Consider the following 16,677-nt stretch of genomic DNA (forward strand, 5'->3'; position numbering starts at 1 on the left):
CTAGTATACCTACTATCTTTCCGAGTGTTATTATGATTTAGGGTCCAGAGAACATCATCAATTTGAGTTCCTCTGAAAAGCACTTCCTATGATTCAGACAAAAATAATTTTTTTCAGAGAACTATGAATCAAACTTATTTTTCATACAGATATATAATCTTGATAATGTCATGTCTGTATAATATGATTTATATTTGAATTGTAACTATTTTTGATATGAATACCATTTTTATTGCAAATTGGGATTTCAAACTCCAGGCTGTTGATTTAGCCATCCATTTCTAAAATATGATTCCAGAAATAAATATGCTGGATTCCTACTTGCATATGACTTTCGAACAAATAATTATTTTAGTATTTCACATGCAGTTTTTAGGGTAAGTTTTTGCTAAGCAGTTTGTTTGTTAGAAGTTAGATGTGGTTTGCATATCATTAGACATACTTTGTTTTTTCCTGGCAACCCTGACCTTAAAGGGAGGATTCAGAATTTTTCCCTTTATCTTCTCCATCAATTAGCAATGAAACATATTATTTAATTTGAATATCAAGCTAATCAGCTTAGGATTGTAATATTTTTACTGGAAAACTTTTGGTTGGCTCAACTGTTTTGTCATTCGTCTGTCTTGTGAGATACTAACATTGATTTATAGACTTTAAAATAAATTTGCATATCAATTGCACTAAAGAAGAATACATTATAACATTACAACGGCAAATTTCTACTGAAATGGATGCAGTAAATTATATTATTTTGTGGGAATAGCATTTCAGTACAGGAAACTGTTTTTTTTTTTTTTTTTTTTGGTTTAGCTATGTTGGCCTAGCATGAACGTCTCTTGGTAAAGAAATAACTTTAGACTTTTAAAAGTTACTAATTAAATATTTTCTTCAAGAACTCTGCTTATTTACAACTGTAGTAACTAGAAATGTACTAATATTTTGACTGTTTTTTCAGGGGGGGCATTGGTTAAATATGTCAACAAATGTTATCCTTTGGAAGAAAACTAGTCATTGAAGTATGTTTCTATATGGCTTTATCATATCTTATAATACTCTTGGGATGTAGAACATCAAAAACTACAAATTTGTTCACATTTTTGAAATACTTATTCCTATGTCTTTTGTTCTGGTGAGTTTCTTATTGTGGCATTCGATACTTGAAGTTGGATACTTTTAAAGAGACGTTTGTTTAAGTCATATTGTTGGATGTGACAATTAGAATACAGTTCGAACTCACCAGTTTGAAGTTTTGTGATGGCCACTTAGTTATGCCGCCTCAAAGGTCTGTGGATTTAATAGAAAATTACAGGGACAGATACGCAAATTTGTAGGGGGAAGAGTTTGAAGACTTGCTCTTTTAAAACAACTAGATCTAGTAAGAAATAACTGAGGATGTAACATAGTACTCTGAGGACATTATTTTCAGGGTCTGCACCACGTTGTAGCACTTCCCAAAATGGCCAATGACAACCAGACTTCCAATACCAGAGCCTCTAAGATGGGGCTAAACATTCAGTTGATACTTAAAGCATAACACCTCCATTGTGTTGTTTTCAAAGACAACCATTTGTCAGTGCAATCCCATTAAAATGTTTGATTATACTATTTTATACAGAATTCTTTGCATTGTTAGAGAGAAAAACAAATTTTGCCATGAAAACATGCATATTAAACTGTGCATATTTCACACTATCTCTAATACCTTCTAAATATTTCTGCCTAGATTAGTTTTTCAGAATTTTCTACATCAACATTCTCTGGGATGATGTTACTTCTAATTATATTTAATTTGTATATAGGGAAATGAATCAAGTAAATATCCCATATCCATTTCCTTAGTAAAAATGCTTTTTAATTGTAATGGCTTTCAGAAGAGAATGTAACTATGGTTACACTGAACAAAATTAGATACTTTATTTTTTAATCATCTACTGGAACAAAAATAGATAAAAGCATAAATGTGAAAACCAAATCTGCTTTCATTAAAACAACAACAAAATCAAAAACAAAAAACAAACAAAACAAAAACTATAGCAAATTCTCATTGGCAACTACATTATTTGAACACAAGTACAGTAACTGTGGTAATTTTGTGGGAATCATATAACAAACATGACATCTTATTTTATTTTATTTGATTTTAGATGAAATGAATGATCATCAGAGCACCCTTTCCTACATCCTGATTAATCCATCTCCAGACACCAGGCTTGAGCTGAATGATGTTGTGTAAGTTGATCTTCATGGGATGAAGCCTACTTCATGGTGGTGAATGATGGTTTTCATTTGTTTTTTGGATTCTGTTTGCTCGAATTTTATTGAGTATTTTTGCATTGATATTAATAAGCAAATTTGATCTGAAGTTCTCTTTCTTTCTTGGGTCTTTGTGTGATTTAGATATCAGAATATCTGTGGTGGCATAGAATGAATTAGGTAATATTTCTTCTGTTTCTATTTTATACAACCTTTGGTATTAGCTCTTCTTTGAAGGTTTGGTAGAATTCTGCACTAAAACCATCTGGCCCTGGACTTGTTTTTGGTATAGTGTTCTTTAATAACTATTTCTATTTCCTTAGGGTTTATGGGACTATTTAGATAGTTTACCTGCTCTTGATTTAATTTTAATTTTGATATGTGGTGCCTATCTAGGAAATCATCCATTTTATCTAGATTTTCCAGTTTTCTTGAGTATAAACTTTTGTAGTAGGATCTGATGATTTTTTTTAATTTCCTTAGTTTCTGCTCTTATGGATCCCTTTTGATTTCTGAATTTGTTAATTTGGCTAAAGGTTTGTCTACTTTGTTGATTTACTCAAAGAATCAGCTCTTGGTTTTGCTGATTCTCTGTATATTTGCTTCAAAATGGTTGATTTCTACCCTGAGTTTATTTCCCACAGTTTACTCCAATTGGGTGTGTTTGCTTCTTTGTTCAAGAGTTTTGAGGTGCTGGTAAGTTGCTGGGGTAGGATATTTCTAATTCCTTTACCAGTATACTTACTGCTATGAATTTTCCTCTTAGCATTGCTTTCCTTGTGTCCCATATGTTTGGGTATGATTTGTCATCATTTTCATTGAATTCTAGAAAGTGTTTAATTTCTTCATTTATTCCTGACCAAATTATCATTGAGTAGAGAGTTGTTCAGTTTCTATGTGTATGTGAGCTTTCTGTTGTTTTGTTTTTTATTGAAGTATAACCTTAGTCTGTGATGAACTGATAGGATGCATGGGGTTATTTTAATCTTCTTGTATTGGTAGAAGCTTGTTTTGTGTCTGATTATATGGTCAATTTTGAAGAAGGTACCATGAGGTGCGGAAAAGACATATCCTTTTGTTTTACATTGAAATATTCTGTGTATATCTGCTAAATCCATTTGGTTCATAATTTCTATTAGTTTCATTGTGTCTATGTTTTGTTTTTGTTTCAATTCCTTGTCCATTACTGAGAGAATGTTATTGAAGTCTTCCACTATTATTGTGTGAAGTTCAATGTGTGTTTTGAGTTTTAGTAATGTTTCTTTTATGAATGTAGGTGCCCTTGTATTTGAGGTATAGATATTCAGAGTTAAGATTTCATCTCGGTAGATTTTTTTCCTTTAATGAGTATGAATTATCGTTTCCCACCCTTTTGATAACTTTTGGTTGAAACTTTAGTGGATAATAGGCTAGCTACTCTATGTTGTTTCTTGGGACTGTTTGCTTGGAACATTTTTTCCAGTCTCTTACTTTGAGGTAGGGTCTGTCTTTGTCACTGAGGTGTGTTTCTTGCATGTAGCAAAATGCCTGATCCTGCTTGTGTATGCAATGTGTTAGTCTTTGTCTTTTTATTAGGGAACTGAGTCCACTGAAATTAAGAGATACTAAGGATCAGTGATTGTTTGTTCATGTTGTTTTTGTTGTTGGAGGTTGTATTATATGTGTGATTCTCTTTTGGGTTTGTTGTGAGATGATTAATTTCTTATGTCTCTTGGGAGTAGATACCTTCCTTTTATTGGAGTTTTCCTTCTAGAATCCTCTGTAGAGCTGGATTGGTACATAGAGATTTGTCATAGAATACATTGGCTTCTCCATCTATGACATTTGATAGTTTTGCTGGGTAGAGTAGTTTGGGCTGGCGTTTTTAGTCTCTTAGTGTCTGCATGAACTCTATCTAGGATCTTCTGGCTTTTAGAATCTCTTTTGAGAAGTCTGGTATAATTCTGACATGTCTACTTTTATACATTAGTTGGCCTTTTTCCCTTACTCCTTTTAATATTCTTCACTTATTCTGTGCATTTAGTGTTTTGATTATTATGTGTTGATAGGGCTTTCTTTTTGTTCCAATCTATTTGATGTTCTGTAGGCTTCTTGTACATTTATGGCCATCTCTTGCTTTACAGAAATTTTCTTCTATGATTTTGTTGAAGATGTTTTTTGACCATTTGAACTGAGATTCTTCACTCTCTTCTATTTCTATTATGCTTAGGTTTGGTCTTTTCATTTTCCCCTCAATGTTTTGTGTTAAGATCTTTTTATGTTTTGCATTTTCTTTGACCATTGTGTCAATATCTTTTATATGCCTAAGATCCTCTCTTCTATCTCTTGTATTCTTTTGTATCTGTAGCTGCTGATCTCTTTTCCAGGTTTTTCATCTCCAGGGTTGCCTCCATTTATGATTTTTTTTATTGATTCTGCATTCACTTTTAGGTCTTGGACTGCTTTGTTCAATCCTTTACCTGTTTTTTGTTGTTGTTGTTGTTTTTTTTTTTTTTTTTTTTTTTACGTATTTCCTTAAGGGATCTATTTGTCTCCTCTTTAAGGGATTTCATCTTTTTCCTATGCTTTCCTGTATTTCTTTGAGTTATTTCTATCATCCTTAAAGGCCTCTATTATGTTCATGAGATGGGATTTTAGGTTAGCATCATACCTTTCAGGTGTATTAGGGCATCCAGGGCTTGTTGTTGTGGGAAAACTGGGTTCTAATGGTGCCAAAATACATTGTCTTCTGCTGCTTATCTTCTTGACATTGCCTCTCAGCATCTGGTTATTTCTGGAACCTGCCTCCTTGGACACAGGTAGAGCTCTGTGATTTAGGATGGAGCAGGCCTCGACAGAAAAAAGCAGTGCTGTCTCTGGTTGGGAGCACTAGGCTCCGGTGTCCCTGGTTAGGACTGATCACCTGGGAGACAGGCAGGTTAAGGGATGGGGGCAGGGAAAAGGGAAGCAGGCACATGGATCTGCCCCTTGTGAAGGTGTAGACCAGAAGGGAGATGGGGTTCATGCAGAGGGGGAGGGGTCCTACATCTGTTGGACTCCATGAGGGTCCCTGCTGTGGCAGTTATTTGGGTGGGGCCTCACCTGTGTCCCTGGTTACAGCAGATCTCCTTGGAAACCTGCAGACTGTGCTGTTGGGAGAGGGGCAGACATGCTGATATGCCTTGGTGGAGGTACAAACTGAAAGAGGGCTTCTGTGACCCTTTAATAAAGTTCATAGAGTTGGTAGTACAAGCATAGAAAAGAAATTCTTACAAAAGCCTGCTCTTCAATCCATGATCAATACCATTTTGGATCTGCTTAGACGCTCATAGATAGTAGATACCAGTAAGATACCATCCACTGTAATGGGAAAATAACAGCAGCACCGTCTCCAGGCTGAGAAACACAAAGCAAGCAGAGCTTGTGTTCAACTCACTTCCTCGTTTTTATATCGTCTAGGAATCCATAATAGGTTCCTTTCTTCTTCATTCAACCAATAGTGGCTTTATTACAAGCTCAACTTTTGGCCTCACGACACAGCACAACAATAGCTCATGTCCTGAGCTTTCAGCAGGACAAGGTTTTATAGGAATTCATAAGCAAACGAGGGTATTTCTAGTCTGGCACACATCTGATTGGGGAGCCATTATGGAATTTTGTTGCCCTTTACCATTATTGGCTGTGCTGGAAGTCAAACTATAAAACTTAACTTCTGCTTTTCTCCTGATTTGTGGTTGTTAGCAAGTGAAGTACGAGGGGCAGGCTTGTAACCTCGGTGTGCAGATTTATTGGGGCCTAACCTGGAAACTTGTGCTAGATGCCAATTATGGAATAACATGAAACTGGTGCTAGGTAGCAGCCTATTAGTTACCTAGAGTTCAACCTTAGGTCAGGTCCTCTAAGAAGAAGTCTGAACCCAAGATCTAGTCTTTCAAATCAATTACTCATTTTTCCTTGTACCACAAACTGTATATTTCCCTGTGATCTGATGACCAATATTCTAGTCTTTATAGTTTTAAAATTAACATTTTGTTTGCATATATAAAAACCCATGATATTTATCTTTCTATGCCTACCTTATATCTATATTATCTGATAATGCCATTCACATTTCTCTAAGTAGCATATAAGAAAGAATCCTTAGTAATATTTCAACATACATGAAAATGTAGATAGTACTGATCAGATAAGAGAAATATGATTTTTCATTATTGTTTTTAGATTTGTGTTGTAGTCTAAAATACAGACATTTCTCTATAGTCAGAAGAATATACATTTAGCATCTGCTGGAGAAAGGTCCTGTAAATATCTGTTATCTCAATTTAATACATGTATAAGGAACCATAAGTATTTGATTGAATCATTCATTTAATTTTGTTTGTGTATCCACCAGTAGATTAATGGATCATGTGTTTTTATTTCTAGTTCTGTTAAAAATAATGTCTACATTGGTTTAATTATGGATATACTAATCTAAATTTAAACTAATAGTAAATGAGAATATCTCTGTTCCAATATTTTTAGCAGTATTTGATTTCTGATCTTTTTGATAACAGTCATTCCAATAGATGTGGGACAATAATCCTTTTGGTTTTAATTTTATTCATCTAAGGATTGAATGTTTTAAGAATATTTTTATATTCTTACTGGGAATTTGTTTGACAACTGTGGTTTCAGATCATTTGCAGACCTTTTATTTACATTACTTTTGGAGTTTTGCTACTGTTAGATTTATTGGACTTTGCATATATGATCTAATTATTATATCACATATTGAATGGATACCTCAAAAACCATCTCATACCTTATAATTTTTATTTGGTTGATCATTCTTTGGCTGTTCATAAGCTTTTGGCTTGTTAGCATACCATTTGACAAGTTTGCTTTTTTTTTTCTTTGTACTTTTGGATTCTATTTTCTTGTAGGTATCAATTTAATTGCTGTGTATATATTTATATCATAATAGAATTCACATTTAAGTAATTTTCTTGATAAAGTAAGCATAAAAGTCACACATTTGAAACATGCAGTTCTTTAAATATTTCTGGTGGCTATGCATAAATTATCATAATCCAATTTTGGAACATTCCATACTTTCTTAAAGACATTCTGCACCATCAGTTGGGTTAAGCAGTCGATCTCCATCTTCTACTCTCTTCGCTTACTGATGTCCTCCTTACTTATTAGTCAACATTCTGTGTTTAACAAGTATTCTAGTTAGAGTTTCATTGTTATGAAGACACACTATGACCAAGACAACTTATAGAAAAACAAACATGTTAGTGGAGCTGACTTCCAATTTCAAAGTTTTAGTTTCTTCTCATCATGATGGGAATCAAGGCAGGCATAGTGCTGGAGAAGCTGAGAGTTCTACATCTTGATTCAAAGGCACCAGAAGGAAACTGGCTTCCACTGGAAACAAACAGGAGGATCTATTTCACACTGGACAAAGCTTGAGGCTAGTACCTCAAAGCCCACCTGATAGTAGCATATTTCCTCCAACAAGACCACACCTATTCCAACAAGAACACAGCTCATAATAGTGTCACTGTGGGACAAGAATTCAAATGCATGAGTCTATGGCACCCAAACCTATTCAAACCACCAAAGCAAGTTTTATTTTATTTACACAGTTTAAAGCCAAAAGTATCCTATAGTACATATTCTTTTGTTATTTTATTTCTACATTGACAAATAGAATAAAGATTTAATCATATAACGGTGTCACAGTCTTCACGTTCAAATAATATCCGTGCGAATAGACCACATTTTATTTTTCATCATTGTTTTAACATTTGTTTCTGTTTTTGTACTCTTGTGATTCAGTATTATGAAATTTTTGTGGATGCATGTTTTCACTGTTTTTAAGGATATACTTGGCAGCAAACTTGCTGCGTACATGGTGATATTACGGTTAGCATTTTGAGGACATATTAAACTATTTAATGAATTAGACTTTCTCTCTAATGTAGAGTGTAATAGTGTCCTAATCAACATGTGTTGTATTTACATTATGTCCATTTATGATTTTTTAATAATTTTATGTAGCTGTTCAAAATTCATACACATATACAATGAATAGTGATCAAATCCTTCTTACCACCAACCTCCATTTCCTCATGTAAAATATCCAATTCATGTCTCTCTTTCCAGTTTGTCCTTATATTATTACACATGGCTTTAGCCCTCTGAGTCCAATTAGTGCTGAGTATATGCTCGTGGTTAGAGGACCATTCCCTTATGTATGGACAATCTACTAGAGATAGCATTCCATTTCTCAGCATTCACCAACTTCTAATAGTTCTTCATCTATTGGGAGGATCTCTGGAGTGTGACATCCTTTTATTGATTTCTGCGGAAGAATCTTCCCTAACCATGGTCAATAGCAACATAAATATGTGGATATAAACATAAATATTTAGAAGGTGATTTCACAACATGACCATTTAGTGAAACCTTACCATTTTGTTCCCATCTAATTTCGTCTCTCCAATCATAGATTTTGGCCAGCTTTACAATGGTCATGCCATGAAATTCCTTCTGTGGAGCAGGCCAGAAATCAAATGAAACAGTGATTAGTTAGTATAATTATCATGCCATTTTTCCACAGGGACACAACTTGACTGGTAGGTTGGAATGGTAATATGTAGTGTCCTGTGCTTGGTTTCTTGAAGCAAAGTGTATGGCATATTACTATCTATTTATGCTAGGCAATAAAGATGCTCCCAAAAGACATTGGAAGTTTACTTTAAATATGTTTGTAAACACTAGTGTCCTAATGTGTTTCCTCTGCTTTCTGATGCTAGTCTTATAGTTGGGTTTACATAAATATTCTTTAACACTTTTTAGTTGATTTTATGTATGGTTAAAAAATACAGGATACAATTATATGGTTTTGTTCAGTTTTCACAGAATCATTTTTTAATTTATTTTTTATTGGATATTTTGTATTTACATTTCAAATGTTATTCCCTTTCCCAGTTTCCCATCCATAAACCCCCCATCTCCTTCCCCACCCCCTTCTTCTATAAGAGTGTTCCCTCTCTCCAACCATCTCCCCTTCCTGCCTCCCTGCCTTGATATTCCCCTACACTGGGGTGGAGAGGGGTCCAGCCTTAGCAGGACCAAGGTATTCTACTCCCATTGGTGCTCAACAAAGCCATCATCTGCTACATATGCAGCTGGAGTCATGGGTCTGTCCATGTATAGTCTTTGGGTAGTAGTTTAGTCTCTAGGATCTATGGTTGGTTGGCATTGTTGTTCTTTAAAGGTTGCAAGCCCTTTCAGCTCCTTCAATTCTTTCTCTAACTCCTTGATTGGAGACCCTGTTCTCAGTTCAATGGTTTGCTCCTAGTATTTGACTCTGTATGTGTCATGCTCTGGCTGAGCCTCTCCGGAGACAGCTATATCAGGCTCCTGTCAGCATGCATTTCTTGGCCTCATAAATATTGTCTAGGTTTGTTGGCTGTATGTATATGGGCTAGATACCAAGGTGGGGCAGACTCTGAATGGCCATTTCTTCAGTCTCTGCTCCAAACTTTGTCTCCATATCTCGTCTTATGAATATTTTTATTCGTCCTTTTTAAGAAGGACTGAAGTTTCCGCACTTTGGTCGTCCTTCTTCTTGAGCTTCATGTGGTTTGTAGGTTAAATCTTAGGTAATTTGAGAACCATTTTTTAAATTGTTTCTTCTCTTCAAGTTCTTGATCCTCTGTTGTAAATTTAGTCATTTGAAAATATATTTGCTTGTCTATATACAAGTACCATGTTGTGTCATGTCCTTACTATAGCTTGAAGCATAGTTTGCTAAGTAAGATGTAAGCATTGTAATGTTTCCAGTTTTCTGGATTTTGCTCAATATTGCATTATTAGCTGGGCTGTTACTGAAATGGATTAAAAAACCTTTAGTAATGGTAAAGCTTTAACCATATCCTGTTCTATACAGAAATGTGCATGGAGAAAAAAATAAAATAGATGTCAAATGTCGGTTATATTCAATTTTAGGGTGAAATAAAGTATATTTTCCAAAAATAGTTATTAGAAAAGTATATTAAAATGAACATCATTGTCTCTACCTCATACTTAGAAATAATTTCTTAATTATACCTAGCATAATCAGATACAGTGTTTTTTACTGCAATAAAATAGGGCATTTTTGTAATCTGGTGAGCATGAGTTTATGCTAGTAGAGTTCTTATTGGCCTGTCAAAAATTACATGTTGATGTTGTTGTTTTATCAAAGACAAAACACAGTGGAAGAACATCTTCTTTTCTTAAGCTCATCTAAAGAACAAATTTTAGGACATCTCCAATCTACCTCATATCTTAACTTGAATAATATTTTTCTAAATAATAAATGTTTTTTTTGTTTGTTTCCTTAGTTAGGCTTCATCCTTTTCTACTCTATAATACATCAAGCCTTCCTCGACAGTCATGCATGATTAATTTTAGCAGTATATTCAAAACTGATATCGTTAATCTCTTGGCTCTATGACCATGTTTTTCCATCCTATATGTATGTGTATTAATTCAAATAGACTGTGAATCAGCCCACAGCTAGGATGCTTACTGTTAGAGGGCATACAGCACACAAGGCACATTTGTGAGGAATTTTCTGTTCTTTCAACATTTTTTTCTAACTTAATAAAAAATATCAATTTAGGTGCCAGGAAAATCTGGTCCTCATATTATTGCAGTGACTGTCATTGTGGCAATGACAGAAGGCTTAGCTAAACTCAAACTATAACACGTTATCAAACCTACCATGACTAGCAGCAGATCTAAAAAGAATCAATGGAACCTGCTGTGTTAAACTGGTTTACTCGTATAATAATGTAAAGAACACTGTCACAACATCAGTGCAGTGAGTCAATAATGAATTATACTTTACGTTTTGTGTTTTTTGCTAAAAATTTACTTCTAGAAGTTCATTTCAAATCAGAGAGCAACATTAATTTGATTCTGAAACAATAAATCACTAGACGAAATGCCATTAAAAGACTTAATATACGCTATTAGTCTTCTTCATCTATTCACAATGCTATTGAAATTTCAAGTAATTAGAAAGCAGTGAGTGTAGATAGCAAAATCCCATTAGTAGATACAAGGACATCAATTTCCACTTTTATTTGATTGAAGGAACTGGATGGAGCTGCTTTCAGTTGTCTAATTCATCAAACTTATGAAGGGCTGTAGTACATGAATATTTCCCCTTCAGGTTGTGTGAAGGAAAAGTACAATCATTGCTAGGCATTTGTTTTCCTTTTTGTACTTCCTTCTATTTAGGATTCCCCTTTCTGCTTTATATTTGTTCTGTACATTATATATTTATTTGCTTACTTACTGACTTATTTATTACTTACTAATTTACTCCTATGTTATGAACTGCTGACATGTAATAATGCCACATATACTTTCACAGGATGAAGATCCCTTTACTCCAATCTGAATATTAATAGCACATTTGCGTTTGTGAAATGACATTTTCTTATTTATTCATAGAAATTATCAAGAACGATTTTTAAAGAATCTCATGGTAGTGGTAGCTCTTACCTTACATGTAACTCCAGCAGTTGCAGATAGAGACAGAAATATCGTCATAATTTGAAGTCACACTCGCCTACCTAAAGAGCATCAGAACATTAATGACTAGATAATGAGACCAAACAGTGTTAACAAACCAACAAACATAAAGAATAATAAAGAAATATAAATGAACTTTCATATTTCAATATTATTTTCTTAAATATTAGATGAACAAGTACCGCAAATGTTATTTTGACAAAGTGTTTGCTGTAATAGTAATTAAATATATAAATATAAGAGATTTTTCAAATCACCTTCAACAAGCTCTTAATTAAATGAACAATAAAAATAATCATTGGTTTACTGATGATTATGTTATAGATCTTGAGAGAAAGAAGCCAGCTTATGGTACCAAGCAGAAAGGATAAATAAGTTATGGCATTTTGGACAATTAAAAGTATCATAATTGGAAAGAGAGAGTGATTCGCTACCATCTATCATCTAATCACTGCAGGTTAATTACAGTGAGTCTCTCCACCAGTTGCTTATACAATAATGTGGGACTGCATTTCGCCTCAACACTGGGGTGAGGGACACTGCCTGTCCAAACTGTTTATTCAGTCTATGAGGATACATATGACTTCTTCAGTGTGAACTCTTTCCCAGGACAGGATGCCTAGGAAGAAAAGATCATTGACTAGACACTTGGAATCTACTTAGATTTATTTGCATGGAGAACTCTGGGTTTCTATGATATGTGACCAGATGTGATGTCCTCTGTGTGGGATGTCAGGGACAAGTGCTCCAGGACAGGAAACATGGTTTGCAGCTGATTTAAATGTTAATGAGATTTGCTGGGGGATTTTGAATCTGCTGGACCACACCAGCTTTTCTGTCTGGTGTCATGGTTCCACTTGCCCCACACAATATTATTTTATATAACTTACAGATATTACATACAGTAAGACTTTGAATTAATGTTGCATTGATTTACTAATACAGCTTCTTGCTTTGTTTTCCTTGGGTAGATATTTGATCCGACCAGATCCACTGTCCTACCTTCCGAACAGTGAACCCAGTAGGAAAAACAGCATCTGCAATGCCGCTGTTCAAGATTCTCGGGAGGAAACACAACTCTGATGAAAAGAAAATAAGAGACATTATATTCCTTGCAGGGATCTTGCTTAAAATCATTAAAATGTTGCAGATTGTCTAAAGAAGCTGACTGGAATGTATTCAATTTCTCATGTTGCTTCTATATAAAACAAAATCTATTCTCTTTGAAGTACAGATCATTTTGAAACATAATGTGATATTTGTTGACATTTTCCTGCTTAATATTTCAACTTCATTGGAGGAGATTCTCAAAATAACTATAAAATGCAGAAATGAAAAATCTGATATTTAGTTGTTTAAGAACTAAGAGTGTATAAAAATTTTAAAATCCACCTATATTAAGTACATCATAAGAACACAGAAGATTCATTTTCTTTTTATAGTTAAATATGTCATTATATTGTTGAAAATTGTTGTTTTTAAAATTGAGCCCATTAAGAATTAATGCGTATCTCTATATGGAGATTAACCACTAACTTACATGGCTGACTTCTGTCTAGGCATCATAGTTTGCTTCAGAGTAGATCTTTAACGTCATTTCTGTCTTTCCATATTACTGTATTTACTTTAGAATCTGAGCTATCCATAGCATGATTAATTTTACAGAAGAAACTAAAACACAAAGGAATATTGAGCACCTGAGCTTTTTTAGTAACTTTACATCAAATGCACATTTTATGCTAGGAAAGTGTACTTATGAGAAAATATTTTTGTTCTCCTAAAAAAAAAATGCCTAACAGAGAAAACCAGACATATCTTTACAGCTAATTTGAATGTGAGAATTGGAACATTACTTGTATATATCACATGAGCAGTGATGACTTCTATTACTGTTAGCTTTAATATTTTTCATTTTGCTATATAGTAAAATTCACTAGGAAAATGACTTAAAGTTGAAAGAAGAATATTTATATGTTTTATGGACCACAAGGACACTTTAAAACCTTAAGCACTCTCAAAATGTTTTTGATATTAAATACTCACAAAGTCTGATTTAATGTCAAATCACTAAAATGTATCTATACTTAGCACTTTAAGGAAAAACATTACCATAGATATTTATTATATTTGAAATTTAATATGAATTATTCAGAAATTGACAGATGAATTTAATATAATCTGACTTTTAGTTTATCCCCTATTTTTTGACTTCATAAATGTGCTAAAATTCACAAGAGAATAAAAACATACAGTTTACCAAATCACATAAAATGTTCCCATTGGAGATATATTGGTATATTTTAAAAAATTAAAATTTTAATTTTTATCTGTTTCTTTATTCATGAAGTTGACATGGAGTTATAATGCAAACTAAAATAGTTCATGTAAGAAATGAATGTTTTGTTCTTTTTTATCATAATGAGGCAGATCATAGAAAGGGAAAATAAATTATTTTAAAAATGAATCCTAATGTCCTTACCATAATTATAAAGAAAAAAATAGAAAGATAAATGTAAAATCAAATCTTCGGGCAACCTTACAACTAGACCAGAGAATATATAATATAGTTTTATTACCAGCAGTTGTCATTATCCATAATTAGGAATAAGAATAACATGAAGAATTCCTCCAAACAGAGAGATTCTCTCTAGTCTTCAGAAAAGCATGGCTAGAACAAGTTGCTTAAAATCAGAAGTGAGAGCATGCCTGAAACGTCGGATTGTACATGAAAACATATATATGTTATGAACATGAAATGCATTTGAAAAAGACACCACATGATGATAAAATTGAAAGCAGAACTGAACTAATGTATTCAATAGGTAAAAACATTGAATATATATTGATATCAGTAGTCAAGTAGAATATGCCTTTGGATTGAAATTTTTTTATTCCATTACAGTTCTTTTAGGAATAAATGTCAGATTTTAAAAGTCTTCTATTTCCCAACGATCTCTGAAGTTTAGTATTTTTGCACTATGACAGTTGTTAAGACTGGGATTTTAAGCTAGGATATGATTATATTTCCTATAAAACTAAAACTTTTGTTTCATAACTTTTAAAATAATTATTTTTGATTATGAATGATAGTCCCAATTTAATATTTGACAGAATTCATATTGCTTGCTATAACAAGGATAGTTTATAGTCTTTTCAGTTATTTAAAGAATAAAGGATGTTTATTAATGACATTCAACAAATTGTTGCCTTTTTAAAATTATTACACTTGCACATGAAGATAAAACATGAAGTAATTGTGCTGGTAGCCTTTTGGGGATTGGTTTGGTTTATTGTCTATGTACATTTTGCTACCAGTTTCATTAAATTGCTCTAAAAATAAATAAATAATAAAATTATTTCTGATGATGATGAATATGCCTTTTTTAAATTTTTTATTAGATATATTTCTTTACTTACATTTCAAACGTTATTCCCCTTCCCAGTTTCCTGTCCATAAGCTCCCATTCCCTCCCCTCCCCCTCCCCCATATGAGTATTCCCCCATAAACCCCCCATACTGCCCCCCCATATTCCCCTGCACTGGGGGTCCAACATTGGCAGGACGAAGCGATTTCCCCTTCCCCTGGTGCCCCAACAAGTCTATTCTCTGCTACCTAGGCAGTTGGAGTCCTAGGTCAGTCCATGTATAGTCTTTAGTTAGTGATTTAGTCCCTGGAAGCTCTGGTTGGTTGGCATTGTTGTTTTTATGGAGTTGCAAGCTCCTTCAACTCTTTCAATACACTTTGGGCAGATTATGTTTTGAAATGTAGAAGTATTTTGTCATTTTTATGTCTCAAACCCAAAATAAAGAGACAAATTAAATTACTTCTTAACACTGCAGCCTGTGGATAAATATTGCAGGAAAGCAGAAGGGAAATGAGGGGTAGAAAAAGAGATACACAGTAGGAAGGAAGAGATAAAGAGGACGTAGGGAGAAAAAATTTACAGTGTGTCAAGTCCCATTATGCTCAAATATAAAATTCAGAAAAAATCTTTGCTAAGTAAAAATTAAAATGGTTTTAAACATTGAATGGCCTTTTCTTTCAGGCAAATAGTAGACAACTTTCTCCCCACTTCTGTTGCTATGGTACCTGGAAAAACCCTGGGGTGTGATGAGAACAGAGACTTAGCCATGGGGATACAAAGAGAACAGAACCATGGGAAAGTGGGCCACTAAGACCCCTGAAATTTTATTTTGTCTCCCATAAACCTAATCATAATGTTGAGTATCTTAATGAACATAGACAGTCCCTAGAAAAGCAAGTTCTCTATTCCCTTAAGGACAGGCTTCTGAAGCAGAGTGACATGGTGGGATACAGACTGCTCTGGCAGCTTTTGCTTTTTCAAGATGTTGTATACTTAGGACAAGAGCTTTTGGAATGTACAGTTGTTGGCACACAGTGGCTCTAAGAAGCTGTCACAGTGAGGTGAGTATTGGGAAAAGTGCTGTGGATGAAGCATGCCGCAGAAAAAACTTTCCATAGAAACTTGGAGCAGAATTCTAGTGAGCACAGAGACAACAGCAAATGTGTGACTGCTTTCTTTTGTATGAGATCCCACAGTAGTGCTGCCTTCAACTCATCTGAAGCCTTTTCCCCAGAATCCTTTATCTTGACAATGGAGCTGTGGATACTGCATATATAGTACTTCATATTCTCTTTGCTAACCAATCTGCTATTACTCAAGTGTCGCCTTAAAAGGTAATTCTTCCATGCCAGCATTTTCCCATGGCCCTGAGAGATTACTTGATCATCACAACGAAGGGGGATATGGGATAAAACTTTTTTAAATCAAAGGAAATTAATTTATAACACTTATATAATATTGAAAAAGTTGGACTTATGGATTTCACAAAATACAGAAA

At 33.9% G+C, this 16,677-nt stretch overlaps 1 protein-coding gene across 8 annotated transcripts in view; it reads left to right on the plus strand.

Moving 5' to 3' along the window:
• Kcnt2 (potassium sodium-activated channel subfamily T member 2) overlaps nucleotides 1-15,187 on the plus strand; it is a 395,059-nt gene extending 379,872 nt beyond the window's left edge. For 7 of the 8 annotated variants that reach the window (XM_017598802.3, XM_017598803.3, XM_063272313.1 and 4 more), the window contains 2 exons: nucleotides 2,145-2,229; nucleotides 12,786-15,187. In XM_017598802.3, the coding sequence (XP_017454291.1) occupies nucleotides 2,145-2,229; nucleotides 12,786-12,897 (197 nt within the window). In that variant the 3' untranslated portion in view covers nucleotides 12,898-15,187. The remainder of the gene's footprint in view (nucleotides 1-2,144; nucleotides 2,230-12,785) is intronic. The other variant, NM_198762.2, reaches the window with a different exon arrangement.
• The last annotated feature ends 1,490 nt before the right edge of the window (nucleotides 15,188-16,677 follow it).

The sequence above is a fragment of the Rattus norvegicus genome, chromosome 13 (genome assembly GCF_036323735.1).
Source record: "Rattus norvegicus strain BN/NHsdMcwi chromosome 13, GRCr8, whole genome shotgun sequence".
NCBI lineage: Eukaryota > Metazoa > Chordata > Mammalia > Rodentia > Muridae > Rattus > Rattus norvegicus.